The following is a 14,401-nucleotide window of genomic DNA, read 5'->3' as shown; positions in this document are numbered from 1 at the left end:
CAGCAGGGATGGATGTTCCTCGCAGGCTAATCCCAACCCTTTTTCTCCCTGACAAGCCCTCACAAAGTCGGCGTTGCTGAATGATAAAGACACATCTCAGCAGAGCTCGTTGTTGTGACACTGCTAAGAAAAGGTTTCCTCCTGACTGGGGCCATCGCAGGGATGAGGGACTCACAAGGGGAAGGGATGGGGAACAGCTTCACATTTTGTGCTTTTTTTTTTCTTCCCCCCCCCCCCCCCCCCGATGCTTTACGAGAACTGACAGTCTTGCTGTGTGTGTCTGATTAAAGATGACAGTTTATAAAAACCTTAAGGTGAGGCTGTTCATTTTCCATGACAGAAAATAAAGCGATCCCCACCCCACCCCCCCACCGCCACCTCCCACACAAACAAAAACTCTTACACGCCAAAAAAAAAAAACCAAAAAACCCTCTTAATATGTGAGGCATTGATTTTATATTGTCTGTCGGAGATTGTGCTTCAGCAGATCAGTCAAGTTTGGAGTTTTCAAACATGCTTCATCCAAAGGGAAAATCAACAGCCTGTCAAAAATTTCACATGTCTCCAGCTCCTCCTTCCCCTTGGATAAAATACAAGCTGAAGGAACAGAGAAATTTTGACATTTGCAAGAGCTTGGGCTGAATAACTGAAAACAGTGTTAATGTAATTCCATGGTAATGAGGTACTTTGAACCAGGCTTGTGCTCATTGAGCCAACAAAGCAGGAATAGCTCATTCCTTTAATGGAATTACAGAATGGGTTGGCATGGAAGGGACCTTAAAGCCCCTCCAGTGCCACCCCTGTCATGGCCAGGGACACCTTCCACTGTCCCAGGCTGCTCCAACACTGGTCTTGGACACTTCCAGGGATCCCAGGGCAGCCACAGCTTCTCTGGGAAACCTTATATTTACTTCCAGTGTTTCACTTGTATTCTCATGGAGGAGGATTGCGCTTCCCGTATTGCTGAGCGCAGTTATTTTGTCACGGGGATTGATGATGTCATGTGAATTTTCAGTGATTTATTTATTCCTTGGGAACAGAACAGTTCAGTCAGGATCTACAATGATGACTTCATCCGATTCCCTGCCCAGCTCAGGGCTGACCGTGTGGCCAGGGAAGTTCTGAGCAAAGCCGTAAGGGCAGAACGGATCCATCGATTCCCTTTAACCATCTCAGGTACAAAATTACAAGTCTGATGTAGAAACCAGAGTTCTACACTGAGATCTACATTTAGGAATCACTCAGGTTGGAAAAGCCCTCTAAGATCATCAAGTCCAACCATTACCCAGCACTGCCAAGGCCACCACGTGTCCCCAAATGCCACAGTAATTATCAAACACTACAAATCTCAGTCTCAAGGTGAGATTCTGCCATGCAGGAGCTGATGCCTTTCAAGCAGCTGCTTTGGCAGTGAGGAATGAACTTCCAGTAGTAGCTAAAACTTGCTTTAATTGCCCCAGTTTTCATTTCAAATATAGGAAATATTACTCTGACACTGCTAAAAAATTCTGCAGAGCAACAGAAGAGCTGCTCCCATGGCAGAAGCAGAAAAGCATCTTTCGTTTTCATGGTGGAAGAAAAGGGGGAAAAAGAACTCGACAAATTCTAAATTTGTAATCTGCCTGCAGAAGCTGTTCAAAAAATACTTCAGTGAGGGTTTTCCCTGAATGGGGGAAATCCAAGGATGAAAACACACTGTGGTTTAAGTCCACGTTATGTTATTATTACCTTAAAAATTTTTATACCATGCCTGTGGTTGCTTTCATCAAGCTTTATGAATTTTTGATTGAAGACAGGAGAGCTGGGGCTTGATGAGAACAAAAAAAGGTGATTCCTCTATTTAGGATTTGCTGTTAAAAGCAAAGATCTGAAGCCAGGAATGACAGTGCCTTTTGGACCCCACATCCCCCATGGAGCCATCAGAGCAATAGGCACATGAAAGGAAAGATTAATAATTTAAATTTTTGTCATTATTGTATTGGACATCAATGTAGTGGTGTTTAGCTGAAGGGTTTTCTGGGAAAAGCCTTTGGTAGTGAGCTGGAATTCCCTTGGAGCTGGGCACTTCCTGTAGGAACTCTCAGCTTTGTGTTTTACCTGGATTATTCTTGCAGGGTTTTTGCAAAGCTCTTTAAAACCTTTTGTACAGTTTAAAATGTTGTGATTTGGGGAAACCAGAGCTGTTCCCTCGGAGCATGGAGGGGAATTTCTGTCTCCTCCAGGGATGCTAAAAGGGAAAGAAAGGAGATTTTCAAAGTATTTAATTTTCATTTATGATAATCTGAACTGTTTATTTCAATTCCTCCCCTCTTTTCAGTTTCCTGAGCAGAGCTACAAATAATGGGTTTGACATTTCTTCACCACTAAGCTGCATCTTCCCATTCTGCTGAATTCCTGGATATTACAGCTCAGGACCCTCATTTTTCCTGTTTTACAGAGATTTTTTGGTTCAGACACATCAGATGTGGCTCCACAAATACTTGCAGGGTTTTCATGAGCACATGGCAAAAGGAAAGTCCTGGCAGAGCAATGGGAAAAGCCTTTTAGGGATGCAAGCCCATGGAAAAACAGGTTTTTCAATCAGCAGGTGATGACACAAAATAACTTTTTGGTGGGATATTCCTGAGGGATTTAACTTTAAATTCTGTTGACTTTTAGAGATCTGCAGAATAGGCATAAATACATATTGCAGGCAAGAAGTTGGCCTTTAGTTTGGTTATTTTGGGTCCCAGATATCCTGCATTTTGGATAGCTCAGCAGGAATTGCAGTTTGTGGAATGTCACTGGTAAGCACTTCCATAGTTCCTCTCCTCTGGGAACTTCCAAACTTTGCAGAGACAAAATTCCTTTAACGCCTACGTGTGAAATTGCTCTGTCCATGGAAATCCTGGTGCTGGAACTGATGGGGATGAAGTTGTGGATGAAGTGTGAATGGTCTTAAATTCTGTGCAGATTTAGGATAAAGGGGAAAACCTGAAAGTCATAAATTCCCACTGTTACTAATCAACCTCCATATTTCCCATTTTATCGCAGTTTTGTCTCTCTGAGTTGTATTTTTATGAGTGGATTTGCTCTGGAGGTGTGGCAGGTCTGTGACAGCTCCAAGAGTCCTTCTGGAGCCTGAGGGGGACAGCTCTGCTCCTGCTGCGGTGGTTTAATCAAATTTACTGGGGTGACAAAGAGGGCTGGAGCCCCTCTGCTCTGGAGCCAGGCTGGGAGAGCTGGGAATGTTCCCCTGGAGAAGGGAAGGATCCAGGGAGAGCTGAGAGCCCCTTGCAGGGCCTAAAGGGGCTCCAGGAGAGCTGCAGAGGGACTGGGCACAAGGCATGGAAGGACAGCATCTCTTTATTCCAAGCTTTATTATGGTTTATGAACCAATCCTTGCAATGATACTTGAAAACAATGGAGTGGTGGGGCCTGGGACGCCAAATGATGTCAGAATGCTTTGGAACACAAACCCACTTTGCTTATTTAGGGTTTATTTTGGCTGATTTATTGAAGGATAAAAAAGCTGGAGAGAAAGATGCGTGCTGGCAGTGCTGTAAAATGTGGTGAAGGTGATGATCAGGTTCTTTGTGGCTTTAATAATTTCGGGTGACTTTTAGCAAACTCATTGTCTCTGCAGTAACAGTGAGAGGGTGTTTTCAAAGTGAAAAAAAAAAATTAAAGTTTTATACACCCCTTAAAATGAAATTATGCTGCTAAATAAGTGCAGGTCCCTCAAAAGTTGTGTGTTCCTTGGGTTTGGGATACCCAAATTTGAGATTTTTTACCCAAGCCAGGGAACTTGTTCAGGGGATGCAAGACAGAATTGTTCCTCCTGCAGAGAAAAACTGGAGACCTTCTAGAAATGGCACTAAATACAACAAAAAGGGGGAAATATTGGCAAATGTCAAATTTGCTTCTTTTCTAGCAGCTCTCCAGAGCTCCCAGAGGAAATCCTGGTGGATTTGGGAGGAGGATGAGTGACAGCATGGTCTGGTGGGTGGCCAGAAACTCAGAACTGCTGCCCAGAGTAGGAAAATTTATATACTGTGAAGCTTTATGATCTTACAGGGAGGAAATAAAACCATCCCCTCGTGCTACATCCTTGCAAAAGGTGGAGGCAAGTCTTGAGTCTGGGACAATTCCTCATTTTATTCCTTGGGCTTGTGCAGTTTGTCACTGCAAACCATCACTGAGACAATCATTCCTCTTGATACACCCAGGCTGAGGGATGTGAGGGAAAATTGGTCTTGTGGTGCACTCTGACAACCAGGCTGGACCTGCAGCACAGTCATTAATCTGAACTGAAAGCAAAATGTTGATAAAAAATAATAAAAGTCGATTAATTGCAGGGAATCCCTCGATTGCTGGTTGCTGTCTCCTCATAACATTGGGATTTTGATCTCTAGCCTTTCCCTGGCTCTAAAGTGCTGTTTCATCTCCTTCCCAGGCAGTCATTCCAAGTTCTTCATGGCACTGAGTGTTTGGAATATAATAGAATTATAGAATTATAGAATCGTGGAATGGTTTGGAGGGACCCTAAAGTTTTGGTTGGAGGGACCCTAAAGTTCATCAGTGCCACCCCTGCCATGGGCAGGGACACCTTCCACTATCCCAAGGTGCTCCAAACCCCATCCATCCTGGCCTGGGACACTTGCAGAGATGGAACAGCCACAACCTCTCCATGTTTTCTGCTCCCAGGTCAATCTTTGCTCTGTGCAAGAGGTGCCAAACTTCTTCCTTTTATGACAGAAAAGTTCATCCAAGCTCCCCTGAGCTGCCTTTTCACCAAAGACCCCACTGCTGACCCCATCACCTGTGGGGTTTTTCCATTCCACCACGCAAAACCTATTTTTCCCATTGTCTGATGGGACAAGATCTGCCATCTGCATCCCTTGGGAGCCTCCTAGGGAAAATTTTTACCTCCTCTTCCCTGTTAAAAAAACAAATAGAAGTTGTCAAGGATGGAGAACTATTGTTGGAGTGAGCAGAATGGGTGCTTATTATCAGTTTTAGGCACGCCCAGGTCAAGAGTGAAGTGTTTTTTTCTGTTTAGCTTGCTGAAAGGCTGGAATGGGTTTAATTGCTGGTTGTCATTTGTAATGGAGTAGATGCAGTATTAGAATTATTCAGATAATTTGTTGTAATTACCCACCATCAAGAGCTTTACAATGTTCAAAATCCAGTCTTTGAAGTAATGGAGCTGAGTCCTTTGAATGGAAGGCGACAGCTCTTGAGAGCACAATATCATTTATAGATGCCAATCAGTCAGTCAAGTAAACAAAACAAAGGTGCTGGGCTTTTCCATAAATTCTTCCAGTGCCCTAAACCTTCCCAAAATCTTGGCAGAACAAGCAACATGCCTGGAGTGCTGATAAATCAAAGCTTTTGCAGAATTCCTCAAAGCACGCAGGGTTTGAAAAGCATTGTGTGCCTTGACTAAAGTGTGATCCAGAGAAACCTCCCCGTGTCAATCCCCGAGGGATCATTATTCATTCTGGCTCTGCTGTGGCAGGAGAGAAAATCTCTCTTAGGTGGCGTTGCCCCTGATTCTGTGTGAGAAGCGCTGGTGAGAAATGGGAAATGGGGTGCAGCTCTCTGGGAAGGCAGAGGTTCCCATTTGCATTGCCCTCCTCTCCACACCCAAATGAATCAACAGATGCAAATGAAGCAGGGGAGGCTGAGCTCCCAAATTTGTATTCTCCTGGCTCTGGGCCTGAGCCTCGTCTGGCAAAGACAAGGAGAGGGAGTGGAAAAAAACCCCGGAGCCTCATGAATAGAAGTGTGGGCTGCCGGTGACCTTTACCTACTGTGATAATTTTGATGTAGAACAACCAAATTCCTGGAGATGTTTAATCAGCAAAGTTGAATTTTGATGCAAGCACGTGTCACAGTGCCATTACTGCTGCAGGAATTAATTCTGCTTCATGGCAATATTCTGGCTTCATGAGGATTAACACCAGTGAGCTGTCACCTTTGCAGATTCCTTCCAGCCCTGGTGTCCCAAAGATTTGTTTAAGATGGAAAAAATGTGAGCTGGGACCCAAAACCTGCTGAGTGCTGGGCTGATCCCACAGCAGGGAAAGGGGATTCTGCCCCTGTGCCCACTCAGGTGAGACCCCACCTGCAGAGCTGCCCCAGCCCTGGGGACACAGCAGCAGGACCTGGAGCTGCTGGAGAGAGTCCAGAGAGGCCCCGGAGCTGCTCCAGGGCTGGAGCCCCTCTGCTCTGGAGCCAGGCTGGGAGAGCTGGGAATGTTCCCCTGGAGAAGGGAAGGATCCAGGGAGAACTGCAAGCCCCTTGCAGGGCCTAAAGGGGCTCCAGGAGAGCTGCAGAGGGACTGGGGCCAAGGGCTGGAGGGCCAGGAGCCAGGGAATGGCTTCCCAGTGCCAGAGGGCAGGGCTGGATGGGAGATTGGGAATTGGGAATTGCTGGCTGGGAGGGTGGGCAGGCCCTGGCACAGGGTGCCCAGAGCAGCTGTGGCTGCCCCTGGATCCCTGGCAGTGTCCAAGGCCAGGCTGGACATTGGGGCTTGGAGCAGCCTGGGACAGTGGGAGGTGTCCCTGGACATGACCTGGAAAGGTCCCTTCCATCCCAAACTATTCAGTAATTCCATATTAAATATCCCAGCACTGGAACATCAACCTCCACACCCACTCAGATATGGAATTTATTTGTCTAATAAAGCATCAAATGAAAGATGAATTAAGACATCATCTATATATCCTGTATTTTTAGCCTAGATTTTGGATGAAGAGGTTTAAATTGGTTTTTTATTTTTCTTTGTCTCCACGGAAGCACATGTCCATGTGTAGTCTCATGATGGGAATGACATCATTGCAAATTCCCTAAAATCCTCGCCCGGAATGTTGTTTAACCCAGGCATTTAAAAAACGCCTGTTCATCTAATTTAATGTATTTTAGCAAAAAATAGAGATGAAAAGTCCAGTGCTGTGACAACAGTGACACTTTTCTTCTTTCGAAAAGAAGATGAAATTAAATCTTCCTTAGAAATCTTTCCAATTCCCGAAGCTCAGGGAGGTCCCGTTGGAGACTTGTCTTACCTTCATGTGTCCCATTGAATTTCAAAGACAATTTAAAATAGGTTGTTTTCCTCTCCTTTTCATACAAATCCAGCTGGGATAACTGGGACTGACAGGGTGTTTTTATGGAGTTTAATGGGCATAAATCTCTCTCTGGCTGGAGTCAGCCTCGGGAATGATGAGCCCGGCTCGGGGAGATGATCCATGTCTGTGTGTCCCTGTCCCTCGTGGGCACTTCCAAAGAGTTCCCTGGGCTTGCTGGCAACTCCCAGCAGCTCCACACGGAAAAAAAGTCAAATTGTCAAAAGTCATTAGTGGCTGTCACTTCATGGACCTTCACACTGGAGTTCCCCCTTTGGAATTTCACGGCGGTGGTTTTATTTTATCTCTACTTCAAATAAGTAGGACAATGTTGGACAAAACTGCTGGAATTTAACCCATTTGTGGCTTTTTGGTTATGGCTGTGAAACAAGGGTGAGTTTAGGAGTTTGAGGCTCTGTTCTGTGCTCTGCCAGCAGCTTTTCTCCTTCTAATTATTCTTTTTAGACTGAAATTCCCCAATTCCTCTGCTGCAGGGCCATGCTGAAGCTATGCCACAATAAATCTCTAATTGCACCTCCTCCAGGACATCCCTGCTCCAAAGAAACCAAGGAAGTCTGAGAGGGAGATTCTTTACATAAAACCCTTTTCTGTCCCTCTGACTACGAGAAGTGGATTTTGGGAGCCTTATTTACACTTCTTTTTTCCCAGATTCTCAAAGTGGTGCTGCTGCCCAAGGCTGTTGAGACTGTGCTTCGTGGGAAGTTATTTTTACAGATTCATTTTCTGCACAAAGTCATCCCAAAATAGAAAGGTTTTGCTTTCATTTATATATGCTTCGAATCCCCAAATTTTAAAGCCTACATTAGTAATGCTTTGGTTTCCTAATTAAATACCTAATTATATTTAGCAGTTTTAGGGTTTTTGCTGCTTTCTGGTGGCTTTTGCTGCGCCGATCTTTGCTGTTTGTGACATTTCAAACATATGTTTGAATTCTTCCATCTCCTGTGCCTTGTCATTTCGTTGCTCTTTTTTTTTAGCACTGATACGGAACTTTTGCAAAAATAATTGCACAATAACAGCTCCAGTGTTAGGTTTTGGTTGTTTTTTTTTTGAAAAGCCACAGGAGATGTTGGTATTCCCTTAAGGAAATGGAATAGGGAACCGTGGTGCTGCAGGTGGGCTGAGAACAAGGGCCCAGCTGGTGCTGGGAGGAGCAGAGTAGTTGGGGAGGTGTAAAAGAGTTTATTAGGAGCAAAACAAAAGCATGGAAGTCACCTTAAACCTGGCCTGGAGATGCTTTTTACAGTACATCTTTTGACGTTTTTGATGTCCGTGTCATGACAAAGTTCGGGGGGGAAAAATTCCCACCTCATGTGACAAGTGACTCCGGAGAGGGCAGCTGTGTCACAGGCCATTAATGTTCATCATCCCAAAGCACAGCCTGGCTTTTCCTTTGTTCCTCTCCATCCCTGGTGCCCAGAGGTGGCCAAGGCAGCTGGAAGGAGGGAAGTTTCAGGCTCCAGGGTTGCCCGTCTGGTGCAGCATCTGGAAAACGCTGCTGGCCCAGCAGGGATTTGTGCCCAGTGCTTGGCAAGGGGTGGGTGGCTCCGGTGTCACTTTGGGTTTAGCAGGGAATGTGGGTTTATGGAGGGAGATGAAGCCTGGCTGCTTCAGGGGGGTGGAACTGGGGTTGGCTCATGCTGGAGTGCAGCGGGGGGTGGAGATGTGGGGTTGGCATCCTCAGGCCTTTGCAGCAGCGAAGCTTCCACGTGGTGCCAGCAGGGATGGGCAGCTGGAGAATCCCCAGCTGGAGAATCACTGAATTCCACTGCTCCCTGTGCTTCAAATCCCATGCTTTGGGGTTTTTTTTTTCCCTTTGTTTAGCTGTTTCCTGTGGAACAAAAAGCACAGCAAAATGGTGCCCCCTCTTTTCACACACCACTGTCCTTTTTTGGGGTGTATTTCTGTACAAAATCCTCTCACTTGCACTGAGGACACCATGAAGGTTTTGGGGCACAACATGAGGATTTTCAGATTCTTTTCATTCTAACACAAATCACTGCAGTAACTCGGTACTGGTGCAGTCTGGTCTGGTTTTATGGAATCCAGAGCAGGGTGAATTAAAAAGCGGATATTCCTGGGTTAGTGGGAGGTGTCCCACTCAGAATCCCAGGATGGCTGAGTTGGAAGGGAGCTTAAAGCTCATCCCATTCCATCCCCTGCTAAGGGCAGGGACACTTCCCACTATCCCAGGCTGCTCCCAGCCCCAATGTCCAGCCTGGCCTTGGGCACTGCCAGGGATCCAGGGGCAGCCCCAGCTGCTCTGGGAATTCCATCCCAGCCCCTGCCCACCCTCCCAGCCAGCAATTCCCAATTCCCAATCTCCCATCCAGCCCTGCCCTCTGGCACTGGGAAGCCATTCCCTGTGTCCTGGCCCTCCAGCCCTTGGCCCCAGTCCCTCTGCAGCTCTCCTGGAGCCCCTTTAGGCCCTGCAAGGGGCTCTCAGCTCTCCCTGGAGCCTTCCCTTCTCCAGGGGAACATTCCCAGCTCTCCCAGCCTTTCCTCCAGAGCAGAGGGGCTCCAGCCCTGGAGCAGCTCCGGGGCCTCTCTGGACTCTCTCCAGCAGCTCCAGGTCCTGATGTTGGGTGGGCCAGGGTAGGTCCAAGCCTTCCAAGGGCTCCTCAGGCTCCTCCTCATCTCATGCTCAAGGACAAAGCTCCGCTGATAATGAAATGTGCACATTTTCCTTCAGGGTGTTTGTAACCGTGGTGAGAAATTTGCTGCTGCCTTGCATGTCAAATAGGTGGGAATGTGAATTCCCACAGACCAATTCCATCCAGGGGTGAGCACAGTGTGAAGAGACTTTTTCACCTTCTGAGTTGCATCTGAAAGGGAGAGCACGATCCAGTTCTCTGCTTCCTGGAAGAAATGTCAGAAAGGACAGGGCCTCATTATCCTGCTTCCCCTTTTCCATCCACAGGAACTCTGGCAGCTTTGTGGGTGTTGTTCAAAACTGCTGATTTTTGCCATTGATCCTAGAATTTCCATAATTTCAGCATTCACCAAGGAGGGCGGTGGAGTACATGTGTGTATTATAATTATGTGATGACATGAAAATGATGTCTTCTGGGTGAAGAACCCAGGATTCTGATACTGATAAAAAGTTTAAAAACCCCCCTTTGGTTAAACTCAGCCTAAGGCAGTCTCAGGGTAATGATTTTCCTTGCTTTAAGTCCCTTGGCTTTTGCTTTTGCTGAGTTCACAGCTTTTCACTAAACCTCTCCAGTCAAATATCCAAAGTGTCCCTATTTCCTTGAATCATTGGGATAATTTACTATCAGAATAATTATTGTCGTTATTTTAATGCTTTACATTTTAAGCACATACTGCAGTGAGGGTGGATGATTTTCATTTCTCTTGGCTGCATTTCACAACAATTAATGAAAACAGGGAAACTTCCTGGGAAGAAGGTGCTGAAGAGCCCTGTGGGGTTGAGACACCAGTGGCTCTTCTGTTCTTCTAAATCTGGATGAATCAGATCCTTGTTTTGCCTTTTCCCCTTGGCTTGAATCTTCCACTGGAAAGCTTCTGAAAGGAGCTGGGCTGGGTGGAAGCAAAGGATTTCAGGTTTGAGATCAAGGCTGGTTGGACATTTGAGGAAATAACTTTGAGTTGTGCCAGAGGAGGTTTAGATTGGATATTAGGAAAAATTTCTCCATGGAAAGGGTGGTCAAGTGCTGGAACTGGCTGCCCAGGGAACTGGTGGAGTCCCATCCATGGAAATGTTCCAAAAAATGTGTGGATTGAGGACATGGTTTAGTGCTGAACATGATGGTGATGGTTGGACTTAAAGGTCTTTTCCAACCTTATTAGTTCCATGATTCTGTAATTTCCTTCAAAAAGGTGAAGCTGGTGGCAAAACCACGTGGCAAAACCAAGAGGCAGCACCAACTCTGCTCCCCTAATGACCTCTAAACCTGCTTTAATAAGAATTCCTTCCTCCACTGCCACGGCCCATCCTGGATAAATCACAGAACTTTCACCCCACTTTTCATCTTGCTTTTCTTTTTTAAGGACCCTTCCTCTTTTCTGACCATTTTGGTACAAATCAGCATCACAGTTGTACCGAGAATTCATTTCTCTAAACTTTCTGGTGCTTTGCTACCACCTCACAGTGACCAGAGCAGAAGGGAAGGGGATCAAACCTTATTCCAGCCACAGATTTGCTCGGGGAAGGGTTCAGATCCTCCTCTCTTTAATGTCACTGCTGTCCCACAGTGACCTGATGCTGAGATGGATTTGCTTCCCCCCGACTCGTGTCACAGCACATACTCACCTGACCTTTCCAAACAACACATTAACATTTATAAGTTTTATTTTCCTGTGGCTCGTGGAGAGAAATGGTTCCAGGAGGACAGGAGGGATCCTTCTGTCACGGCATTGCTTCGCTCATGGGTGTGGCAGCACATTCCCAACGCATCCCTTTCCAGCCTGGAGCTGGCTGGCCTCATCCCATCCACTCTTCCATGTTTATTTTGTCTGTGCCTGCTGGTCTTTGGCTTTAATAAATTGGTTTTTATGATATTTTCTACTTTGTGTGGCCATCACCAAACACAAATTAAAGGTGAATCTTCTGTAAACCGTGGTTGATTTTCGGTGTCTTTGGGAAGGAGGAGTTTTCTTGGTTGTTTCAATCCAGTTTCTGGTGGAGGTACCTGGTGGGGCTTAGGATGATCCTGCCCATTTCTGAGCAAATCTTGGAATATCCTGGCTGTGTTCTGGCTCTAAGCTGAAGTTTTCTCCCTCAAGAGAAACACAAAATTAGAGCCCACTCTCTTTGGGTTTGGCTCAGTAGTGGCAAACTTTAAATTTCACTTCTTGCTGCCTCTTCTGAATTAAATTATGAACCAAAACTGAGTCTGAAGGGGAAAATGCGATTGCTATCCATAGTTATATGCCATGAATAAATGCAAATAGCAGTTTGGCTAAGGAATAAATGGATACAATTTCCCCTTTCCATCCCCTTTCCAGTAAGACACAGTTTGTTGTCTTACTCTTTTCCTCACTGTGAATTCAGATATCTGAATTCTCTGCTCACACTTTGGCACTTGTGTATTAATTTTTGGTTTCAAACTCGCTTTAATAATGCAAATTAATAAAAATAGCCTAAGAAGCAAAGCATCAACGTGCTCTAAAGGACAGCTCTGGAATGCAGCTGGTGGTGGGTGTTTGTGTGGAGTGACCTGTTCTGTGCCTTGGCTTTGACACCGAACTTTTAGAGGTTAAAAATAAAATCAGGATGCAAATGCAATGTCAGTATTATGGTCTGAATGCAGTGCCTTCCCCAGAGTGGATGGGGGAGAGCAGGAGGTATCCTTGGGGAAGGTGTCCATGGTTGGATTGAGATGATCCTTAAGGTCCTTCCCAACCCAAACCGTTCTGTGATTCCATGGCTCCGGTGCCGAATTCTTGGAAGCCCAACTTCTGTTGAAGCAATATTTTCTTCAGAGGAGAATAACTTAATAATGTCGTCATGCACAGGACATGGAGCTTTAGAGAGTCCATTTCAGGGAAAATTTGACTTGTAGATTTTAGGAGGAGTTAAAGGAAACCTCAGTTTTGCTTTGCAGTAATTCCGGTGCAGCGGAAGGACCAAGATGTTCCTCTCACTGTATTATTGCTCTGGCTCAGTTAGGGGAAACTTAATTTATTTTTAATTCATAAGAAGAGATTTTAAAGAAGGTGCACGCTTGATATAAATCCCAGAATTATGGAATGGTTTGGGTTGAAGGGATGTTAAAGCTCATCCAGTTCCATCCCCTGCCATGGGCAGGGACACCTTCCACTATCCCAGGTTTCTCCAAACTTCATCCAACCTGGCTTTGGACACTTCCAGGAATGGAGCAGTGTTTTGATAAAACAAACCCTTTACCAAAAAGCTTTGATAATTGAATAGGAGAACCAAAAACTGGGATTCTGCTCCTTGCAGGACTCAGTCCCAGCTCTCCCACTGATGCCATGAGTTCCTCCAGCACAGAACAGCTTTGCTCTCCCTGCTCTGCTCCTCTGCTTGGTGAACATCATCCTGTGTCCTACCCAACTCTGCCATCACAAAATGCCTGGGGATGGAAATGGATGTGTCACCACCTGGTTGTCACCGCGCTCCTGTCCCCTCCCAGGGTGTGGGATTTGCTCAAGCAGCCAAGCAGTTGTTGCTTAATGTGCAACCTCTGAAAATGACTGGAATTAATTTCCTCAAGATGATGCCATAATAATTAATACAGCCCTCTTGGGCTGCATGGGATGGAATTGATTCCAGGAAGTGGAGATATTAGTGTCACCGTCCTTGTCCCCACGTGTGAAATGTCATCATCAGCTCCTGCAATCTGCCTTTATTACAGCCATATTAAAATGAATGTTTTACATCTTCATTGCAGCCTATTAACAGCATTTCCTTGATTTAGGGAATGGCTCCGGGATGCAAACGCAGCCCCATTTCCATGAATAAATTTAGCTCTTTAATGCTATTTATTTACTCCACGCTGTAAAATGGAATAAGATAAATAATGGGTCCCACAGGGGCGTGGGGTAAGGTGGTGATGAACATCTCAGTGGGTCGGGGAACACAGCTGCAGTAAAGGAATAATGATGGGAATTCACGGGGCTCCCAGGGATGCCGTTTCTATACCTGGATCTAATAAAGGAGGAATTACAGTGTTAACAACGTGCTTAGCACAGGGATGGGGATGGAATGAGACCGGCAGGGAGGAATGTACAGCTGGATCACCAGAATCCCAGTGTCCCATCAGAGCTGGGAATGGAGGAGTTTGATCTGATGTCCCATCCACGTGGGATTTGCTGGCTGTTGGATACCTGGGATTGCTTCTTTACCGCTTGGAAAATCCAGTCCAGGACAAGCTTTCTGCTCTGTCCAGTCATTCCTTGGACACCTCCAGGGATGGGCACTTCAAACCTCCCTGGGCAGCTCCTGCCAATCCCTGACCACCCTTTCCATGGGGAAATTCCCGTTGATGCCCACCCTGCCCCTCCCCTGGCCCAGCCTGAGGCCGTTCCCTCTCTCCTGTCCCTCTTCCCTGGGAGCAGAGCCCAACCCCCCCGGCTGCCCCCTCCTGTCAGGGACTTGTGCAGAGCCACAAGGTCCCCCCTGAGCCTCCTTTGCTCCAGCCTGAGCCCCTTTCCCAGCTCCCTCAGCCTCTCCTGGGGCTCCAGCCCCTTCCCAGCTCCGTTCCCTTCCCTGGACACACTCCAGCCCTTCAGTGGCTCTCCTGTCCTGAGGGTCCCAGAACCGGACACATCATGGAAGCTGTAAC

At 46.4% G+C, this 14,401-nt stretch overlaps 1 protein-coding gene across 7 annotated transcripts in view; it reads left to right on the top strand.

Moving 5' to 3' along the window:
• The window catches only part of EXOC4 (exocyst complex component 4), a 292,499-nt gene that overhangs the window by 150,170 nt on the left and 127,928 nt on the right, over positions 1-14,401 (top strand). The window contains exon 11 of one of the 7 annotated variants that reach the window (XM_069034215.1): positions 1-58. The exons of the other annotated variants lie outside the window; for them this stretch is intronic. Coding sequence (XP_068890316.1) covers positions 1-52 — 52 coding nt within the window. The 3' untranslated portion in view covers positions 53-58. Of the gene's footprint in view, positions 59-14,401 lie in introns of those variants that run through there. 7 annotated transcript variants of the gene reach the window in all.

This window comes from Aphelocoma coerulescens, chromosome 1A (assembly GCF_041296385.1).
Source record: "Aphelocoma coerulescens isolate FSJ_1873_10779 chromosome 1A, UR_Acoe_1.0, whole genome shotgun sequence".
NCBI classification, from domain to species: Eukaryota; Metazoa; Chordata; class Aves; order Passeriformes; family Corvidae; genus Aphelocoma; species Aphelocoma coerulescens.
Note: the sequence above shows the minus strand (reverse complement) of the source record. Positions and strands in the feature narration are given on the sequence as shown.